Source organism: Balaenoptera ricei, chromosome 3 (genome assembly GCF_028023285.1).
Source record: "Balaenoptera ricei isolate mBalRic1 chromosome 3, mBalRic1.hap2, whole genome shotgun sequence".
NCBI lineage: Eukaryota > Metazoa > Chordata > Mammalia > Artiodactyla > Balaenopteridae > Balaenoptera > Balaenoptera ricei.
This window is the reverse complement of record NC_082641.1, coordinates 179,724,572-179,745,770: the sequence shown is the minus strand read 5'-3', so window position 1 is coordinate 179,745,770 and position 21,199 is coordinate 179,724,572. Positions and strand designations below refer to the sequence as shown.

The 21,199-nt window shown below is 59.3% G+C and overlaps 1 protein-coding gene across 7 annotated transcripts in view; it reads right to left on the bottom strand.

Annotated features, from left to right (window-relative positions):
* Positions 1-276: 276 nt before the first annotated feature.
* The window catches only part of ZFR2 (zinc finger RNA binding protein 2), a 46,584-nt gene continuing 25,661 nt past the window's right edge, over positions 277-21,199 (bottom strand). Inside the window, exons 7-20 of one of the 7 annotated variants that reach the window (XR_009502563.1) lie at positions 20,586-20,796; positions 19,272-19,432; positions 18,351-18,470; positions 16,868-17,007; positions 16,578-16,713; positions 15,906-16,096; positions 12,788-13,013; positions 9,565-9,703; positions 7,984-8,081; positions 7,503-7,598; positions 5,974-6,085; positions 5,129-5,226; positions 1,988-2,164; positions 923-1,003 (exon numbers count right to left, since the gene is read on the bottom strand). Coding sequence is in view for 6 of the 7 variants with exons in the window: in XM_059918764.1 (XP_059774747.1) it covers positions 4,179-4,391; positions 5,129-5,226; positions 5,974-6,085; positions 7,503-7,598; positions 7,984-8,081; positions 9,565-9,703; positions 12,788-13,013; positions 15,906-16,096; positions 16,578-16,713; positions 16,868-17,007; positions 18,351-18,470; positions 19,272-19,432; positions 20,586-20,796 (1,941 nt within the window). In the remaining variant the exon portion in view is untranslated. Of the gene's footprint in view, positions 1,004-1,987; positions 2,165-3,099; positions 4,988-5,128; positions 5,227-5,973; positions 6,086-6,623; positions 6,939-7,502; positions 7,599-7,983; positions 8,082-9,564; positions 9,704-12,787; positions 13,014-15,905; positions 16,097-16,577; positions 16,714-16,867; positions 17,008-18,350; positions 18,471-19,271; positions 19,433-20,585; positions 20,797-21,199 lie in introns of those variants that run through there. The other 6 variants (XM_059918765.1, XM_059918764.1, XM_059918767.1 and 3 more) reach the window with 6 other exon arrangements.

The following is a 21,199-nucleotide window of genomic DNA, read 5'->3' as shown; positions in this document are numbered from 1 at the left end:
CTTTCCCATCTCCCCAAACTGAAACTCTGTCCCCATGAAACACTGACTCCCTCCCCCCTCCCCCAGCCCCTGGCCCCCACCATCTACTTCCTGGCTCTGTGGATGTGACTCCTCTAGGGACCTGCTATGAGTGGAATCAGACAGTATTTGTCCTTTTGTGTCTGGTTTCTCTCACTGAGCATCATGTCCTCAAGGTTCATCTACGTTATTTGTAGCAGGTGTCAGAATCTCTTTCCTTTTTAAGGCTGAGTAATATTCCACTGTATGGATGGACTACATTTGTTTATCATCTGTTAATGGATACTTGGCTTTTGGCTTTTTCCCACATTTTGGCTGCTGTGAATCATGCTGCGGTGAACATGGGTGTGCAAATATCTGCTTCCCAGTACACTTATTTTTCAGAACTTGGGCAGATATAAACAGGGTGATACCCACCCACACACACCCCTTACCCCGGGCGGCCCTCTCCACCTTAAGGAGAAACATGGGTCCTCTGGCTTGTCCACTCAGCAGAGCCTTAATCCGCTTACCTGAAACATCTTCTCATTCCGGAAGCCAAACTAACGGGTGACCAGGGAGAAGATGGAGCCAACATTTCCCCAAACAAGCCTCGGACTGGCTGAGCCTTGGAGATGCTCCCTCTGCCACCGAGTGCAACTTATTTGGACCAGGAGACGCAGTGCATTTTCGTGGCTCTCTTTCTGTGTTATTGGTGACTTTGCAGGTGAGGTTGGCAGATCTGCACTTTCACGTGTGTCTCTCCTGGACTGCCTGCCAGGTCTGGCTCCAGCCCTGCCCACACGGCCCCGAGTCATCCCTCCTACACTCACCACCGTCTCCTAGCAACCAGGCTGTCCCACCGGCATCCCGAAGCCTGAGGTCCTGCGTCGCTGTCTTGGGCTGCTTGTCCCCGCTCAGCGGTCCGAATTCTCAAGTGCCTGGTCCCGCGTCTCCCCGCCAGCTGCCAGCCTGCTCTGGGGTCCTCTGCCCGGTGGGGAGAGGGCTGGAAAGACGAGAAGCAACCGCTCTTCAGGCCTGCAGCGAGCACCATAGCCCAGGTGTCCCATCCATCTGGACCGAGTACATCGCTAACCAGCTGTCTGATTTTGTGGCTGCATTGCCTAAACTCGGTGTTCTGGAGTTGCTGGTGGGTGGGGGTGGTGGTGCAGATTTAACTCTCTGTCAACTGGATTGGTCTTACACCACCTGAGGGAGATCACATCCGTCTTCCCTAGGAGACAGGGATGGGATGGTGTGGAGTGGGTCGTGAGATTTCCCGGAGCTGCTACTGCCAGGATGTGAGGATGTGAGGAAGGCTCATGGTAGCGGGACAGGGGCTTTCCACAAAAGTGCAGCAGTGATGGCCACCCCTGAATGCCAACCCGTTCTCCCTTCCCTTCATCCTCTCGCCACCGCCTTAGCCAAAGGCTCTCATCCTGATGGGTACAGCAATCTCCTGGGATGACACCGAAACAAACGGTGTCTTCTTATCTGCTAGGAGATGAATCCCTCCAACACAGACACCCATCCTTGAGGGTCAGAGCATGGTTTCAAGCATTAACATATTTACTGAACTTGGTCTATTCTAGACCTGGGGTGCTGTGGTAAGGCAGATACACTTGCTGCCCGCAGACAGTTCACAGCGTGGGAGCAAGGCAGATAACAAATGATCTTAATCAGTGGCGTGTGGCATAAAGGAAATGAATAGGGTTATGTGACAGGTTGAGGTGGTCAAGGAGGCCTCTCTGAGACCCAAAGGAGGAGAGGAGCAGCTGGCCATACAGGCCAGGGGAAGAGCTTAACAGGCAGTGGGGAAAGCACGTGCAAAGGCCCTGGGGCAGGAAGAAGTTTGGCTGGTTCCCTGAGGACCAGCAGAGACTAGTAGGTCTGAAGTGGAGTTACTAAGGCAGAGGGTGGCAGTTGGGTTCTTTGGGGGTGGCTTTGTCGGGATTTGGGGTTTTATCTTGAGTGTAATCCTGAGTTTTACCCTGAGGCCCCAGCTGCTGGAGGGTTGAAGCTGCAGAGTGCCAGAAGCTGTGAATGGAGAGCAACGGAAGTGGGACCAACAGGACTTCCAGATGGCTCGGCCCCGAGCACAGAGGAACCCAGAAGGACTCCTCGGTGGTGGTGGTGGTCAGCCTGGGCAGCTGGGTGAATAGCAGAGCTGTCGACAGAGATGCAGAGGGAGAGGGTGTGTGCGGGTGAAGCTCCCCGGCGTGAGGTGGAGAATGTCCCCCGTGCCCGGTCTGCGGCTGTAGCCGAAGGGCTGCTCTGCCCTCACTCGTGTTGTTGGGGTGCTGCTCTCTCAGGAAGGGCCCAGAAGCAGAGGAGAGCGGCCTGCCCTTCCGGGGAAGTCGGAGTGGTCAGGCACCAGCTGGCTGCTTCCTGTTTCCGGTAGATAATGTGCCTGGTAGAACCAGGCTAAGCTTTGCCTGCACGGCGGGCCGACACTCCCTTGGCCCAGCTCTGAGAAGGGGGTCCTGGCCATCTCCCTGCCCTGGTCTGTGCTCATGGGCATGTGCCACTTCCGCCACGGGCCACTGCAACCTCACCCGCCTCCTCCCCTCTCTGCCCTCCAACCTGCCCTCTCCCTGTCTGGACCCCTGCCGCCCCCTGAGGTTTGCAATGAGGATTTGGGGAAACTGCGGGGGAACTCTTGGTAGGGGGCCTGCAGGCGGAGAGCCACCCCTCCCAACTCAGCTTGGCTGCCCCCTCCTCCAGGAAGCCTTCCGGGTCCCTGACCCTCCCGCTGATGGTCCCGCTGTGTATCTCCTGGACCAGGCCAGGGTGGGTTCCTTGAGTGGCTGTGGGATGTGTGTGAGATGAGTGCTTCTTGGGCTGGATCCCCGGGATTGGGGGTGGGGTCTGCAGAGCCTGGCTCCTCTGCATTCCCAGGGGACCTCAGTGTGGAGATGGCCTGAGAGGCCCACACCTGGGCAGCACCAGCCCCTTGGACCTCCTCCCCATCCACACTCCCAGCCTCAGAGCCTCGGGGAGAAGTTCTGGCTGGTCAGGGCCCCTGCCTGGGGCCCTGAGAGGCTGCGGGAGCCCAGCAGGGTCACTGCACCCCGAGGAAGGACTGCGCAGTCCACACCAAGAGACAGGCATATCTCATTTATTCCCCACCCCCCAAACTTCCAGGTAGTTCTATGAAGACATTAGATGTGAAGCCACACACAGGCTGTCCCTTAAACACAGAAATGAGCTGGAAACAATCAAGTGACCAGAAAAGATCGTGTCAGCCCGAAGATGGACTTATCTCCTTCAGCGCCACGGGGCAGCCAGGCAAGAGAGGTTGTCGCAAAGAGGGAAGTTTGGACGGATCGGGGCGGGAGCTGGGCAAGGGTGCCCTCATGTCCACCAGTGCCAGGAGGCGCCTGATTCTGTGCCCTGCACCAGGCAGAGCCCCCAGACTCCGCTTTCAAGGGGCGGGCCCTGGACCCACATTGGCTGCACCTATGCGAGGAGGACGGGAGAAAGACAAGGCAAACCCAGCCCCGAATGAGGCGTACAGAGCTGCTCCTCGTAGTGCAGAAGGCACGGAGTGGCACGGGGTGCAGTGCCGTGGGGGTCACAGATGTTCCAGGGGTCAGGGGCGTGCCCAGCCTGCATCCTCACCACCCTTCGGCTCTGTGGCCCTCCCATGGCGGGCTGGGGGACGAGCCCAGTTCAGGCCCTGCAGACCTCTGGCCGCGGGGCCGTCTCCAGGCTGGGGAGCTGGAGGGGGCAGCGTGTTTGGAGCAGACTGAGCTTGGGGACTGAGGACCCCGGCCTGGGCACACTCTCAGGCTTGGCCACCACCCCAGATCCTCCCGACCTGCCTTCCGGGGCCAGGCTTCCTGATGTGGGACCCCCAGTGGGCTTGCCCGTGAGATTTCAAATCCACGCACGGCTGGCGTCCTCATGAAGCCATTTAAAAACCCACACCCTTAGTAGGCCACAGGGTGAGTTTAAAGCTAGCAAGAAATGCCAGGGTTTAAAATAGTGCTGCACCTTCTTGCCCGGGTGAGGGCAGGCCTTGGGGCGCTGTGCCCCAACCACCGCAGCTCAAATCGCCAGATGAAGAGATTTTGCTCATGATTTAAGCACAAGTGTCTTTAAAGAAATCTACGGAACATCACTGCAAAGGAAAACAGGACTGCCCAGCCTCAGGGGTGAAGCAGCCATTCGGTGGGGCGTCAGGTCCCGTTGGGGAGGCGAGGCCGCTCACACGGGCCCCTCTCCGCCCCACCAGCCCGCTTCCTCTGGCCGGCGCCCTCCTCGGCCTCGGCCTCGCTCACCTCCCGTGGCCTCTTCCGGAAGCGCGCCCCAGGCCTGCTTTTGGGGGGCGGCAGAGGGTCGATGCCCAGGATCTTGTGGATCTGCCGGAACGCCAACATGCGCAGGGCGTGCTGGGGGCAGGCGACCCGTCAGGACCCTCCCGCCCGCGGCCTGCCGGCCCGCCTCTCATGGCCCCGTGCGGACTCGGGGGCTTGCTGGGCGTCCTCAACACCCTTCTAGCAACTGCAGAGCTCACGTCACCCTTGGGCGTGAAGAACTGTACTGGGAGTTGCTTGTGCCAGCTGGTGGTGAGTACTGTGCCAGGAAGGCCCTCGGAATTTCAGCTCTTTCTCTCCTCACTACAGGGACCTTAGATCCTGCCTCTCCGGGTTCGGCTCTGATCAAGAGCAATTTGACTCTTTCCACTGAAGGCCATTCATAAATGTCAGGCCCAGTGCGATTTCTGTACTGCTGGGAGACTTGCTTATAAATAAAAACTGGCAAACAAAAGGGAAGCCACAGACAGGGTCTCTGCTTTGGGCCAGAAGCTGTTTAGGCCCAGCTGGAGGCCTTGGCTGGGTGTTTGCAGACCACAGGGCAGGGTTGGGGAGGACAGTACCGGCCAAGGAGGCCCCAAGTCTGCGCCTCATCACGGGAGTAGCTTTGGTTCTGGGCCAGGCTGGCCCTGCCCCCGGAAGCAGTCCTGTCACCCACAAGCCACCTGTCTCTGTAAGGGAGGGGGTGGGAAGGGGAGTCCCAGACCATTTCCTGGGATGCAGCGCAGATGTGAATGGGGGCTGGGAACTGGGCTGCCCGCAGCCAGGTCGAGCTGGCCCGAGTCGGGGAGCCCCGTGGGCTGGCCTCCTACCTGGGCACTGGCCGTGATGTCCTCCCGCTCCTGGAGGGTCATGGACCCGAGGGCGTCCATCTGGTCTCTCTCACAGGGATCCTGGAGCCCCGGCCCATCTTTGAGAGGGGAGGTGGGAGTGGCAGAGAAGGAGAGTGCACCCTATGAAGGCTGCCACTGCAGCTCTGCAGTGCTGGGGGGTCTGCACCTGGCCCCCTCGTGCCCACGGGCCACACCGGGCCTCTCCCCTGCCAGTTCTCCCTCCAGCCCCACACGCGTTCAGCAGACCTCCTCACCACCTGCGTGTGTGTGTGCACACATGGGCGAGCATGTAGTTACAGAAAAGGCTCACACCACGGGTCAGTGTATCATCCTCTTCTTCCACTTAAAACGCTATCGCCCCGTGTCACTGAAATGACTGGAAAACACCGTTTTGCATCTAACATGTCACGCGGGCCGCATGCGTGCTCTCCTCCTTGTGCTACTGTGAAGGACATCGTGGTGAACATCTTTGTACACAGCCCATCATGGAATCCCTGTTGTTTCCTTCGGAAATGTCCCCCGGGCTGTCCCTGGCTCCCCAGAGAGGGTGGGTGTGCCATCAGAGGAGCGTGAGAGAAGGCACGGACCCCCCCACTCCAGCCTCCACCCCGCCTCTCCTTCCGGCTGGTCCACACCTCCGCACGGCTCCCTTGAGTGGTGACATGTGTGTGCACGTCTGTGTCCGCTGTCCTGCCTGTGCTGGATGTGGTTCTCAAGTGTTCCTAAGAGGCTCCTCTGTGCTCCCCCGTCTCCCCGCCCCCGCCATGGCCCTTGGTCTCTGCCACGTGCTCCAGGGTCTGGGCTCCCGGCCGACGGGGACTGACCTGTCAGGAGTGTCCCCGAGGCCACGCACTCCAGGACTCGTCTCACGGCGTCCCCGGGGCTCAGGGGCCCCTTCGTGCTGCTGAGAGCCTTCTCCACCAGCAGCTCCATGGCCTGGGTCGGGTGGGGACAGAGAAGGAGACCCGGGCCTTTGAGGACGGCGCAGCTGTGCAGCCTCGGCCAGGTCTCCAGGGGCCCGGGGACGTGAGGCTCCCCTCCCAGCTCTTCCCCTCACGCCCACCCACCCCTGAACTTCTACAAGGAGGGGGTCACCGGGGCCTTGCCACCCTGGCGTGGCCATGGGCGTGTTTCTTCCCTTTCTCGCCTAGTTTCGACATCAGCAAAATCCCATAGACGGTAACATTGCAAACCAGTGTCATGAGGGTTAAAAGAAACTCATTCTCCATGACCCGAGGTTCAGACAGTGAGGGCCATGAGGGTCACAAGGACTTGGGGACTCACGCAGGCGTGTCCCCACCTCCAAGGAGCCACCCGCCCGGGTTCCAGGGCAGGGCCGGAGCTGTGACCATCATGGGGGTTGCGTCTATACTTACAGGGAAACGGGCTCCGGGGAATGCGGGGCCCTCCCAGCGTCTGAGTGAACCCCTCTCGTCACTCAGCACGGGGCCACCGCTGTGCCATCCACCAGGGGTGGTGCCGAGAGTGGGTGTCTCCCCGGTCCACGGGCAGGAAGCCAAGGTCCGGGTGGGCACCAGAGCCCTCATGAGCAAGGCCAAGGGTAGCCTGGGCTCAGGTGGGAAGGGTCCAAGAACCCGCCTGTGGGCGTGGGAGCCGACAAACTGGCAGCAGAAGGCTGCACGTAAGATGCACGCGTCCCCCCAAGTTCAGGGCACTCGGCCGCCTTCCCAAGGATAATGTCGAAGGTGAAAGGCTTAAAAACCTACACATCTGCGCTCGCTGGGGGATCAGTGGGTGTGTGACGGGAGAGGGACACTCAGAGACAGACCTGCCGAGGGGCACACAGACGAGATCAGATCCTGAAAGACGGGGCAGGGGGGCCCACGGAGGGCAGGAGCTGGGGGTCTCACAACACGGCAGCTCGGGGATTTGGGGGACGGGGGCCTTCCCGTCCTCTTCCCCCAGAAGGGCTCGGGGCCTGCTGACCAGGGGTGTCAGGGCTGGAGGGGACCTCCCCTTCAGAGGAGGTGGGTCTGCACCAGGCTGCCTGCCCTCACAGGGCCTCTGCACTGACACCTGCAGGTCTAGGCAAACACCCCACCTCTTGCTGGGGCGCCCTTGTGTTTGCATGCTTCCTGATTCTGCCCGCAAGGTTGTAGGTTTCAGATAATGCAGTCAAATGAGACTGTGTCTGTAGCAAGCCTCACCCTGGGGCCAAGGGACCCCGATATGCCCCACCGCGATCCACCTCTCCTGGCACTCAGACGGACACCAGCCCTTTGTTGGAAAGCTGAGCGCTGAACCAGGAAATGAGGCTCGGCCTCCCAGGGCTGTGGTCTGTCAGGGGTTGGGGGCTTCCTAAAGCAGGGCCAGCCCCCTGGCACTGCCTTACCCAGTCTGGCAGGGCCCCCCAGGTGGGCACGCGCTGGCAGAGGTCCCGAAGGACCCTGATGACGATCACACAGGGCTGCAGGCCGCTGGCTCTCGCCTTCGGGGAAAGCAGCACATGGTTAGCTCCAGGGAGCTGTAAGCACGTGGCCAACGGGGGGACGTGCACCAGGCCGAGGGAACAAGGGCTGATCCAGGGGCAGCGAGCCCAGCCGGGGGTCCTGTCCTGGCAGTGAGGGACTCCGGGAGGCATGGGCCAGCTGGCCTCACGGCTGGCGACCGGAAGCAGACTCCACTCCCAAACGGCCCCCCACCCCCGAGTGGTGGTCACTCCTTTCAAGTTCCCGACCCAATCAGCCAGGATGTAACCTCCATCAGGTTAGCGCTGGGCAGGGACACATGGGTCGAGCAGCCGGCCAAGGAGCCGCCCCACCCACGTCTGCCCCTCATTGTACTGGGAGCCCGCTCTGGGCCCGACCCCTGACCTGGAACCACTTGGCGTGACGGAGGGCAGCCAGCGACTGGAGGCACTTCTCTGAGCTCAGGACATCTCCCGGGTCAGGCGGAGGCACCTCTGTTCCTTCTAGAAGAGAAGGGCACATGGGCCAGGCGCCCCTCTCCCTGCTCCCGCTGCCCAGGCCACGTGGCCGGGCCCTCAGGTCCCTAGGCTTCTTTGCATTTATCCAGAAGACACATGGTTCCGCTCACTGGCCCGTTCTCTGGGACGCTGCAAGGACCACAGACATCCTCTCCACGAAGATCCCATCTCCTCCGGGTTCTGCGCTCTCACGAGGAAAGAGCTCCACGCTTGTCACCCAGTGCCATCAGCGCTGACTCCCTTGGTTAGCAAATCACGGTTCAGATGGAAAACTATGAATGAAGCTGGATTTCCAGAAACTTCCACGTGCATAATTAAGAGGGAGACAGCGGGTCAGGTTTGAGCACACGCCATCACAGGTGAACAGGGCTCTGTGTCTGGGGGAAATTCCGGCCTGTTTTTGATTCCTTCTTCTTGCTTCAGGAAAATTCTTCTCCCCTTATTCTGCGAGGTCCTGGTGTTTTAGGTCACAGGAGGGAGCAGAGGTTTCTCTTTCGCCCATAAACCCCCCAACCCCCAGGCCTGGGTCTGCTCCTCTGGGGCTGAGAGCAAGCAACAGAGGAAGCTGAAAGCTCCCCTCCCCGCAGCAGTCAGCAGGGCGGGGACATCGCAGCTCTTGGGGGCCTGGGGCTCCCTCGGAGGGGTTTCCGGTTCTCTAGCCCCCTCCAGTCCACCTCTTTCCGAGGCCTCGGACCTTGAACCCTTTCCGACATTCCCAATCCCCGCCTCGGAGCAAGCCCGAGCAGGGCCTCCACCTGGAACTGAAGGGCATCACTTTTTCTTCCCACTGTATTTATTTTCAGATGACACTCTTTATGACAACTGGTAACGGCTTTCCACTTACGGTTCAAAGGCTCTCCTCTTTAAAAATTTAAGAGTCAAAAAGGAATTGATTCAGAGGAAAGCATCAGTGGTTCGTGGCCCTCAGATCTGACAATAATGAAGGGGGTCCAAGAAAGACTGGAGTTTGGGAAACAGTCTCCGGGGCTGTTCCAGGAGGTTCCGCGGCTGGATGAGACTCGGGTGCATCCCCATCGGCTTGGCCTGCACCCTCCCTGTTGGCTGCCCTCTGGCCTCACCCCGCACCCCCACCCACTGGCTCAGGCAATGCGCATCTGTCTCAGGTCCCTGGGCCCCTGCCTTGCTGGGGGACGCAGCACAGCTGGTCTCCTCTGGGCGGGGAGCAGGTGCCCGCACGGCCAGGAGGGATGGGAGGAAGTGCTCCCCATGCACGTGCCCCACAGCTGGGTACTGAGCCACTTGACACTCCGCCCCAGCTCTCTACCCTCCCTTCCTCTGCAGCCCCAAGGCCCAGCTCTTATCTCACCGGGACATCCGGGCTGACGGAAGTGCCGGAAACTGGCCGTGGCAACCCCCCCCCCCACCTCCTGCCCAGAGCAGAGGCGGATGCTGCCCTAGGCCAACAGGTGTGTGGTGAGGAGGGCTAGACGGAAGGGCCCTGCCGCACCTCGGTCTGCAGAGGGGTCCTCCCGCATCAGGGGCGAGGTGATGGACACAGTGACCTGTATCCTGGGCTCCTCGCAGGAGGAGATGATGATGTTGGCTTCAGGGTCGGAGGAGACCTCGTACTTGTCCTCTGTCACCATCTACGAGGTGCAAATACAACACAAGGCCTCATTACTCCAGCTGACAGGCAGGATGTGGTAGTGTACCAGGCCCCATGCCGGGTGTTCTGGAACCTCCTAGGGACACAAACACAGCCCCAGCCTCCGGAAGTGCACACGTAGAAATGCATATAGACAGCAGACCCAGCATCAAGGTGCCTTCATATGTAAAAACACTCAAAGCTCAATAACAGCAAGATCAGCAACCCAACAGCAAAACCGGCAAGTGGGGACTTCCCTGGTGGTCCAGTGGTAAAGAATCTGCCTACCAGTGCAGGGGACTCGGGTTCAATCCCTGGTCGGGGAACTAAGATCTCACATGCCGCGTGCCACAACGACTGAGCTTGCGCGCCTCAACTGGAGAGTGCACGTGCCCTGGAGCCTGCCTGCCACAACTAGTGAAGAGAAAACCCGCATGCCACAAATAGAGAGAAGCCCGCGTGCCGCAACAAAGATCCCACATGCCTCAATGAAGATACCGTGTGCTGCAACTAAGACGCAATGCAGCCAAAAAAAATAAATAATACAAATAAATAAATAATAAATCTTAAAAAAAAAACTGGCAAGTGATAGACAGTTTGCAGAAAGAGAAACCAAAGTGACCCTTTCTACACAATGACAAAAAAAGACTCCCATGGCAAGAGAGAATCACGTTAAAACTAGAATGGGGTGCCATCGTCAGCTATAGGAAGGACAAAACTCAAAGAGTCTGAGGAGGCGCTGGGCTGGCAAATCCATGCGTCTCTAAAGTGCTGGTGGAGGCTGACCTAGCCACACTCAGCAGAAGCCTCCAGGCTCATGCCTCTGACCCAGCGACTCTGCCCCGGGACGCGCTCCCACGTGTGTGGAGCAGTGTGTGTACAAGGTTCTTCATCTGCTGCAGCCTCACTGGTAACACAGAACACTGGACACAACCTAAACGTCCAACTACATGGAAGGACCCAGCTAGTTATGGACAAGTGGCAACAGGATATTCTTCGGCCACAAAAAAGAATGAAGCTCCCTACGTATGAATATGGAATGTGACCCAAGAGATGCTACTCAGTGAAAAACGCAAAATCCTTCAGTTGGTCCAGCAGGCTACTGTTTGGGTAATGAGGGCAGAACGATGGTTTCTCAGGACACTGGACAGGGGCTGCCTCCAGGCAAGATCTGAGGCCCCTCGGCTCCGTGACCCACCCCACGCCTGCCCAGGGTTCAGCCCCGCCCCAGCACACGCGTCCTTAGGACCCCGCCTGCCCCGGCTGCATCACTGGGGGATACCCTGAGGGTCAGCCCCCCTGCAAGCAGAGCCTCCAGACAAGCCCCGCCCTCTCGGCAGATCTCCCTCCCCTCCATTTACACCCTCTCCGGCTTGTCACTCTCAGGGGCACAGGGAGAAGGGACCCCTTGCACACAGTCATCAGAACTCCAACTGCCGTCCCCGATTACCAGCCTCCCGGGGAGACTGCAAAACGAAGGCAGGCTTGGTGCAGTGACCCGGTGCCTGCATAAAAAAGCTTTACTGTGTCCCTCATCTTGCTTTGGGGTCCCCTGAGACACTCGGCCAGGTAACAGCTAGGAGGGTCTGTCTACATGGCTGGGAGCGGGGGGCACTGCCAGCTCTCCCGTGGCCTTCGCCATCTTCCCCATGGCCTCACCCATCTTCATGGGGCTTAGGGATTTGTCTTAGCCACTGGGCTACAAGGTTCCAGAGGACAGGGCTTGCATCTGAGCCATCTTTGCAACCCCTACGGTATTGAGCAGAAAACTGTCATGTCATGGGTGTTCAGGAAACGAGTGATTAAATTGGTGAAGTCGGAGCATGTCACTCCCCTGCTTAAAACCCTCCAGTCTCCCCATTTCCCTGAGGAGGCAATCTTACCTCCCCACATGGCCTTCAGGCCCAGCTCGATCTAGGCCCTTGTGCATTCGGGCATGCATTTCCCTGGGCCTCCTGCCTCTTGGCCTCTGCAGGTGCAGGTCCTTCTATGTGGAATACTGCCCACCCCCACATCTTTCAAGGCCTCTCCTCATCTCTCAGCTCTCACCTCACCTGTTCCATCTTCTGTCAGGACACACACCTCCCACGGTCCTGTCTGAAGTGGCCCCCGCTCTCCCCAGGTGCTTGCTACTTGACATCAGGTTTTAATTTCTCTACAGAAGATAAACTGGAAGTTAGCTTGCTCTGTGTTTGTTTATTGTGTCTCCTGACCAGACTGGGAGCCCCAGAGGCGAGCCTGGGTCTACCCGGCCCCCAGTGCTTACTACACGAGTCGGAGGAACGATGCTGAATTGTCTCGGGAAGGGCAGCAGACACATCAGGAAGAAGAAACCGCCCTGGGAATTGAGTATTTTAATGAAAGATGATCAATTTAAATCATGACATGATTTCACTCTTCTCCCGGTTACCATCTTGCTTGAGAAAAGCTCTATGACAGGGATTTCCCTGGTGGCGTAGTGGTTAAGAATCTGCCTGCCAGTGCAGGGGACACAGGTTCAAGCCCCTGTCCGGGAAGATCCCACATGCCGCGGAGCAACTAAGCCCGTGCGCCACAACTACTGAGCCTGCGCTCTAGAGCCCGTGAGCCACAACTACTGAGCCCGCGTGCCACAACTACTGAAGCCCATGCGCCTAGAGCCTGTGCTCCGCAACAAGAGAAGTCACTGCAATGAGAAGCCCACACACCACAACGAAGAGTAGCCCCCGCTCACCGCAACTAGAGAAAGCCCATGCGCAGCAACGAAGACCCAACTCAGCCAAAAATAAATAAATAAATAAATAGATTTATTAAAAAAAAAAAAAAAAAGCTCTATGACAACAACAGGAGCTGCTCCGGAGGAGAAAGTCCGGCCGACCCCCAGCCCTGCACCTCTCTAGTCTCATGAGCCTGAGTGTTTGCCCTGTGGATTTCGTCCCGTCTGTGCTCCGTGCCGACTGGCTGGGCTCTGCTGTGGATGTGACGGAAGTAACCGTCCTCAGTGGCCGGACGTTTAGACTGTTTCCAAGCTCTACCCTGAACCCCCTTTGTAAAGGAGCCCTCAAGTTCCACCACTCTCTCCTTGCGCCTGTTTATAAAAACAAACCGGTTTGTGTCCAGGCCGCGTAGAAGCCACGTGATGCGCGGCCGGGCGCCTCACCGGGAGCTGGAGGGGCAGCTGCTCCGTGACTCTGCGCAGCAGGGCGCGGGTGGGCTTCTGGGAGCAGAGCAGGATCAGCTGCACGGCCCTGTCTCCCCGCAGCAGGAGGCCCTTCGCCAGGAGGCCGACCCGCATCACGCCTTTCAGGATCCGAGCGGAGGGGCCTGGGCGGCTGCCGAGACAAACCCACAAACGCGTGGGCAGAGGGTGGGGAGGAAGGGTCCCCGCTCTTGCACGCGGGGTCGCTTCCTCATCTGTAAAACGGGGGCACGGCCCTTGCCAGGGGGCACCTGATCAAAAAGGCACGAGGAGACAGATCTGGGAGAAGCGCTTGGAACCGCCGCTAGGAAGCTGTGCTGCTCAGCAGGGCTGGCGGCCGTCACCGTTTCCCAATAAACTGCATTCTGGAAGAGGCCACCCGCGGCCACCCCCAGCGGCGCCCTGGTCCTCAGCCAGCAGGGCCCCCTCGTCGGTCCCTGGCTTCGTGCTGCTGAGCCGCCTCTGCGGCCACTTCGCCCCCAGCTGGACTCCCCCGAGGTCGCCGGCCAGGTGCTCCTTGCCTCCCCCCGAGTCGCGTCCCCACCTGCACCGCACCGGCCTGGTCACTTTCCGCAGGTGACTGCCACCACCGCGTCCGCCCGGCAGCCACCCTCCCAGTGCCGCCCCTCTGCAGGCTGGGGACACCCGAGCTTCTTCCCGGGGCCCGAGGCCCCCAGCCTGACCCCTGGGCCGCCTCGCCACCGCCCTCTCCTTCCACTCCCTCCCCACGAGGCTCATCCCACCCAGACCGCTGCCTGGGGTGCCCTCACGTGGCGGCCCTCCCCACGGCTGTCACAACACAAATGTCCGCCCCTTGGCTCTCGAAGCTGCCGCCTGCTCCCACCACTCCCTGATCCCCACTTTGTTGTTTTCTTTGTGACACTTCTCAGGATACGAGATAACCTAATTCTGTAATGCATTTGTGTATTTCTCTGTGGTCTGTCTCGGGACCACAAGTGCTGGAGCCCGGGATGGTCCGAGGGGACCTGGCCGCACCTGGGATGTCTACAGGACCAGGACCATATCCTTCAGGGGAAGACAAAGCAGAGAGGCGGGGAACCTGCAGATAAAGAGACTGACAGGTTGTCAATCAATTTGGACCCTGATTCAACAACAACTGCAAAACAAAAAAAAACCCTAAACAAAAAGACCACGTTATGCTATCCAAAATGACAACTGGAAATTTCAGCACTGACTGGATATTTGATGGGGTTGAAGAATTATTGTTCATTTTTTTCAACTATGATAATGGTGTTCTGGTTTTGTTAAATGAAAAAGAGTCTTGTTTAGAGACGCGTACTCCACCCTCAGGCTGATGCCTGATATCGTGTCTGACAGGGTTTCCTTTAACCGCAGTGGTCTGTCGAGGAGGGGGATGGGTAGAGAGCAAGTGAGTCATCCCTGGTTTAGGGATGGTCACTTAGGCCTCTTCACCTTTTGTGTGTGTTAGAGAATTTCCATAATAAAATAGAAAAAAAAACAAAACCCAAACACTAACACACTCTTTGTGATAGTTAAGTAAATAATGGAACATCCACGACTTCCCTGGCGGTCCAGTGGTTAAGACTTTGTGCTTCCACTGCAGGGGGCGCCGGTTCAATCTCTGGTCGGGGAACTAATACCCCACATGCCACAGGGCTACTGAGCCCACGCACCACAACTAGAGAGTCCTCGCACCACAACTAATGAGCCTGCACACCACGACTAGAGAGAAGCCCGCGCACGGCAACGAAGAGCCCACACGCCGCAACGAAAGATCCCACATGCCGCAACCAAGACCCCATATACCTCAACTAAGACCCGACGCAGCCATAAATAAATAAATAAATAAATAAAATATTTTCAAACAAAAAAAACAAAACACGAGCACGGGGAGAAAACGGGAGCAAAACTGCAAAGCACTAAGTGAGGGGCCTTTTCCTTCAGAAGACATCGGGGTGGAGGTTAAGGGAGGGCCCCCCTTTCTGCCCGAGGGGCCGCGCCTGCTTCCCCTTCCAGGCGGTGAGGAAGGCCCACTGTCCCGGGGAGGCAGCTGCGTTCACGCTGAGGGGCGAGTGCATTTTGTTATGACACCTGGTGACCCACGAGTGGCTCTCACGTTCTTGTCGGGGAGCAAACACTGTGGCAGGAAGAAGCTACTGATTGGAATCAGCCAGACACAGAAGGACAGATGCTGCATGATTTCACTGGTGTGAAATGTCCAGAACAGGCCAAGCCGTGGAGACAGGGAGTGGAAAGGTGGGTGCCAGGGGCGGGGGCAGCGAGCGGCCTGGGGAATTTCACGGGACGGATTTCTGTTTTGGATCATGAAAAAGTTCTGGAAATGGACAGCGGTGATGGTTGCACAACGTTGTGAATGTACTTAGTGCTGCCGTATTGTACACGTAAAAATGGTCACGATGGCAAATTTCGTGTTATGAGTATTTTACCACCAAAAAAAAAAAGAAAACCTTAAAAAAGTAAATGATGGCGTTCCCTGGCGGTCCAGTGGTTAGGACTCCATGCTCTCACTGCTGAGGGCCCGGGTTCAATCCCTGGTCGGGGGACTAAGATCCCACAAGCTGTGTGGTGCGCCCAGAAAAAAAAAGTAAATGGAAAAGAAGCCATCCAGAGAGAAGGGACTTGGAAAAGCTAACCCCCTCTCATGATTCACTACAAGGCATCGGGACTTTCCATCTTGCGACACTCCCGGCAGCGGGAAAGATGATTCATGCGGACGCTCAGCGGCACCTCCTGCTCCAGGAGAATCACACTTATCTCCGCGTTACGGGTGAGGAAACAGGGGCTAATCCTCTGTGAACTACATTTCTACACGCACCTTCGACAGGAAAAGTAACTTCTGGTGTTAGAACAACGGTTCTCACCGGTTGGGACTACCACTCCCTTTGAACCTCGGGGCTCCGGCTCTGAGCCTCTCTTGGGGAGTTTTCTGGAAAGCCCTGGGCGTCCAAGGGCTCGAAGCCATCCAGCAATGGAGCCGCCTCTGTCACCCCGGGCCCCCGGACAGGAGGGCAATGCCCATTACCTGCACTCCCCGCCCTCTGGCTCTGGGCGCACGGAATCCTCCTCGGCCATTGTGTCGGACACCAGCTTGAGGGCACGCTCCGAGTGGGAGACAGCCTTCTGGACGGCCAGGAGCTCCTCCTCTGTGGGGTAGATGGTGGCGTGCTTGCACATGACATGCCGGTCGTCGCTGGACTCCGGCCGCCTCATGGGCTTCGGGGAAAGGCACACGTGTCATGTCACAGGCAGGCTGAGAGGCCCCGGTGACCCGGGGGACGCGGGGGGCCCGGAGTCAGGCTGGCTTTGACAGGCAAGTGGTGGCCGGAGAGCCAGGCAGAGGAATGACAGGGTCCACAGGGGAGGTGGACCAGTGAGGACCGAGGGCCCCGATGGCTGTGGGGAGCTTGGGCCGACTGGGTGTCCAGTGGGCTCCCTGGGCAACGTTCTTGAATTTCTGAGCCAGAGGCCCCGAGGCAGCTGGTGACCCCCTCCGTCAGCAGGGTGCAATCCACAGTTCCCATCCGACCCAGCCCGGCCCCCTTGGACAGACAGACACCCAAAGGCTCCTGAGGGATGTGACCACTGGGGCCTCAGGAAGCTTCAAGGGATCGCTGTGGCTGGAGGTGAGGCCCTCAGCCCCCTCCAGTTCCCAGCCCCTGAGGCATTCGGACATCAGGACGAGACCACCACCCACCAGAGGCTTGGCTGTGGACAGCCCCGGCCTGCTCCCGAGGGGAGGTGGATGCTGGTCGGCCGGCGAGCGTCCCGAGCGCGCCTCCTGCGCCTGTGGCTCCTCTTCCAGCCGCCTCTTGCACAAGCCGTAGCACCTGCTGGGGTGGCAGGGACGAGGAGCCGTAAGCAGCGGCGGGACCCTGGGCCGGTCACGCGGGAGACCGTGGGGAGCCCCAGAAGCGGCTCCTCGTGCCGCCTGGTCCGGCCCGGGCTGAGCGCGGCTGGCGGGCGGAGGGCCCTGAGGCCCCGCACCTCATCTCGTCGTGCCGGCGCCGCAGCTCCCCCAGACGCTGCTTGCTCAGCTGCCGCTGCTTCCTCAGCCTCTCCTCCAGGAGCTTCCGAACCCTCGTGCTGGGCTTGTCCGCAATCGGAAGATCGGGGTTCACTTTTTTCTGGGAAGATCGGGGACCTTCGGTCAGACGAGAATGCTGGGGGTGCCACCTCCTGACAGGTTTATTTTTTATTTTTTAATTTTTTTTATTGTTTGGCCACGCCCCACGGCATGCGGGATCTTAGTTCCCCGACCAGGGATCGAACCCGCGCCCCCTGCAGTGGAAGCACGGAGTCTTACCCGTTGGACCGCCAGGGAAGTCCCTCCTGCCAGGTTTAGACAACAGTGAGTTTCAATCCCCAAAGTGTCAACACCCCTCATCCCCAAAGGCCATGGCAGGAAAGGGAACCACAGCGGGGAACAAAACTATGACTGACTTGCAGAGTGGCAGACGTGACGTCCGCCACTGCACAAGCCAACCATCCGCACATCTGACAGAGGAGCCAGAGGGAGAAGGCGCCGCAACACGGAGGAGCAACCGCGGTCAGTGGTCACGCATGTTGACGGAGGACTGAACGGAAATGCTCGTCCCGATCAGAGTAACCCAGGGAAACTCCGTTTGTGTGGGATCCAGCTCTATATATTCTAAATAGCATTGCTAATTCGCTTACTGGGCTTTGTCCTTAGTACTTAATTTCATCACTCAAAGAGTGTAGTGTTGTCTAAGGATTGGTCACTGGTGGAAACAACACAAGTGGGCTTCAGCGGGTGAAACACACACAACGTGTCCCTCCACACACAGGAGCATCTCTCAGCCAGGAAAAGGGGTGAAGCCCTGACACTCGCTACAACGTGGATGGACCCTGAGAACGCGATGCTCAGTGAGAGAAGCCAGATGCAGAAGGACACGCGGTGTGTGATTCCGTTGATGGGAAACGTCCAGAACAAGCAAGTCCACAGAGACGGAGAGTGGGTTCCTGGTTGTCAGGGCCTGGGGTAGGGGTAGGGAGTGGCTGCCAATGGGAACGGGGCTCCTGACGGACTGTTCTGGAACTAGATGGAGCTGCTGGTTGCACACTCTGTGAATGTAGTAAAAGCCACTTTACATGGGTGAGCTGCGTGGTGTGTGAATGATATCTCAACAAGGCTGCTGAAAAGAGAGGAAATATCCAGAAGCCATTGTTTGTCACAAGGAGAGTCACAGTGTGTGCTGTGCACAAGTGTACACGGGGCCCGACAGTCAAGTGTGTCTAAACACACATGTGCACGCATGCCCCGGCAAACCCGTGACAAGGAGGCCTCGTGAAAGCAGCCAAGGGTCCCTCTGGCTGAGCCCGAGTGCTGAAGGGCCCAGGGGCTCCGACTCATGGGGGCAAAAGGTGTGTTTTGAGACGAGAGCCAAGGTGTCAAGAGCACAGATGCTCACCCCCAGTCAGGCCCACCAGACGCCCCCTGCAGGCACACCTTGTACTGCAGCCGGTGCCGCCGCCCCCTCACATGCATGTCCCGGGCGTTGGGGTCATTGAAGCTGCACTCGCACAGCTTGCAGTGGAACCGGATCACTCTGCCCTCCTCGTTGCACACCTGAGACACAAGGCACGGCTGAGCGCCACCCACGGCCCCCACGCAGCGGGTCTGGGCTCCAGCAGGGCGCCTCCATCCCCCAGGGCCGTCCAGGCCGGGCGCTGGCTCCCTGTCTGCCCAGCGGTTTATGCTTTCAGAGGAGTGGCTCTTCACCAGTGCACCCTCCCAGGCCCGGCTCCCGTCTGCCACCACCGTCCCATCCTCCCTTCCCCTGTCCCCCCATCCCCGGGCTGCTACCAGCCTGGCAAGAAGCCTGCCTGGTGTGGCTATTTTGCAGGGGACCAAACAGAAGGTGCTGAGTTGGGTGAAGAAAAGCACGAACACGAGCACGGAAGACACACCCACATGCATGGCCCGGAAGTTACCCGGGAGGCACCCGGGAGGCTGGGACTGTGGGCCCGGGGCGAGGGGCTCAGAACCTGAGCTCCACAAAGCCCCGGGTGTGCAGGTGGTGCTGTGTGGGGCGCACGCTGGCTGCTGTGCCCGAGGATCACGTGCCCGTGGGTTTCCAGGACACAGATCCCTCCTGCCACCTTGCTTGCCGCAGGAAGAGGGGCTGCCCGGCGAGAGGAAACGCCTCCGCCTGTCTCGGGCCTTCCTTCTAAGATCTGAAGCCCAGCACCCGGGCCTTCCAGTGAGATCCAAAGGATGCTGGCTCACTGAGGTCTGCCCGGGGCAGGTGTGCAAGTCTCAGGGGGAGAACTGGGACGAGGCCTCGAGGCCTGGCCCTGCAAGGTCCTTCTCTCCACAGGAGCCCGGGGCGGAGCAGGGTGAGCCGATGGCCGGACGCCTAGCACTTACCTCCTCCACGTAGCCTGGGCCCACCGGCTGTGCGTCACAGCACCTTCCAGAAGCTTCCGCAGAGCCTCCTTGGGCGGGCGGTTCTCCGGGCCGCTCTGATCTGGGGTGTGCCAGTTTCCCCTGGGGGGGTCTGCTGTCTGCTGTCGGCAGCGCAGGAGGCCCTGGAAGGAAGAATCGCGTAACTTATAATCTGCTCCAGCCGGCGACCAGGGTCGGCTTCTGGTCCGCCAGCATGAAGTGTACAACTCGATGCCACCGGGTCTCCCGCTGCCCCCCTCCCCCTTCCGTGACGTCAACCAGTGGGATCCACAGTCCCGCGAGACCCCCTCCCACCAGCCTGGGTCACGACTGGGAGAGCGAGGCCCTCACAGCGTTTGGTGCCAAGGTGGACGGGTCCACAGGGAGGCCCAGGTCGTAGGACCCTCTCTGAGGACAACCGCCACTGCTGCACAAAGTCTGCAGCCCTTAGTTAACCGACAGTGGAACATCAGGCAGACCAGCGTTTACTGAGCCTCAGAAGGGAGACATTTCTTTGTCACCAAAACCGCTTTATGATTTGATCTTCAACATCACGTGACGGTTCAAATCTCAGGCCTGCTGAGGCGCAAAATAAAATAGGCCCCGCCTCCCACACGAAGCGTGGTGGTGGAGAGCAGAGACTGGGTTGGAATCCCACCCCCACCGCTCACCGGGTGGTCCAGAGCCAGGTGCTTTTCCTCCCCTCCCCTCGGTTCTTCCATCTGTAAAGTGGGACTAATGACAAACCTAGAGCCGTGGAGGGTGAATCAGGCACCTGGAGTGAATGCCTGACATGTAAGCCTATTTACCCTTGAAATGCATGTCCCTCGGCAGCCGTGACTGCCCAGGGGTCATAGCAGGTGCGGGTGACACACGCTCGAGGGAAGGCAGGGCTGGAGGTGGGGCTGCGAGGAACCTGCCTGGATTTCCCGGGGCCCACCTCACTTATCAGAGCACCCGGTGTGAAGGGGGTTGCTTCCAGCACGGGGAAGGCGGCAGCCCAGGGGATTCTCCAGGCCTAGGGCCGGCTTCCCGAGTGTGGCCAGCAAGCGGCTCAGTCCCAAGCTCCACAGGAAGAAATGGAAGCTGCACTGGTTCTGCCCACGCTTCCCCAGGGTGGGCCAAAGGCAGCAGAAGGCACCCCGGCGGCGGGGATCTGGCAGAGAACCACCCCCTTCATAGGTCCTGCCTCCCCAGAAGTGATGGCTGCACGTACACCGTTGACCGGACCATCCCGTCTCTGAGGCTCGAGCTCGTTGAGGCAGGGCAGGGGCTGTGAAATGCAGAGACACGTACCCACGTGCGAGGCCTTCGAGGCGGCCGGTCTCCTGGCTGGCGCTGGCCTGCTTGGGGCACACATGCTGGGGCTGGCAGGGGCTGCGGGGAGGCTCTCTGTGGTGAGGGGGGTGGAGGCCGGTTGGCTGGTGCTGGTGGCCTGGGCCGGGTTCGCTGGCGCCGGGTCCGTGCTGGGAATGGGCTTCCCCAATTTGGTGTGCAGCTTGAAGACCTGGAACAGACCCAGCCCCCTGTCAGGGCCGCTCAGGCCTGGCCAACCTTCCTCAGGGGTGGGAAGAGCACTTCACCGGGCATGGGGGAGCTGGCAGCCTGTGGAAGTGAGGGCGGTGGTCCATCCCGTCCCCGGGGACCCTGCCCCTTCCCCTGCTCCCACTTAAATGCCTTGGGAAGGGCCTTCCTGAGCTGTCTCCTGCTTCTAGGCCCCCACTACTCCTGCACATGGGGGACCTATAATACTTTGACACCCCTGCTGGCTTACACAGACCCCCTTCCTCCAAACTCCACCGCCTGCGCTAAGAAGCACGGCTGTTTTCTGCATGCCAAGCACCAGCCCGGCGCCAGCCCCAGGTAGAGACACAGTGTGTGTAGACCGCCTGCTAAGATGTACACGTGTA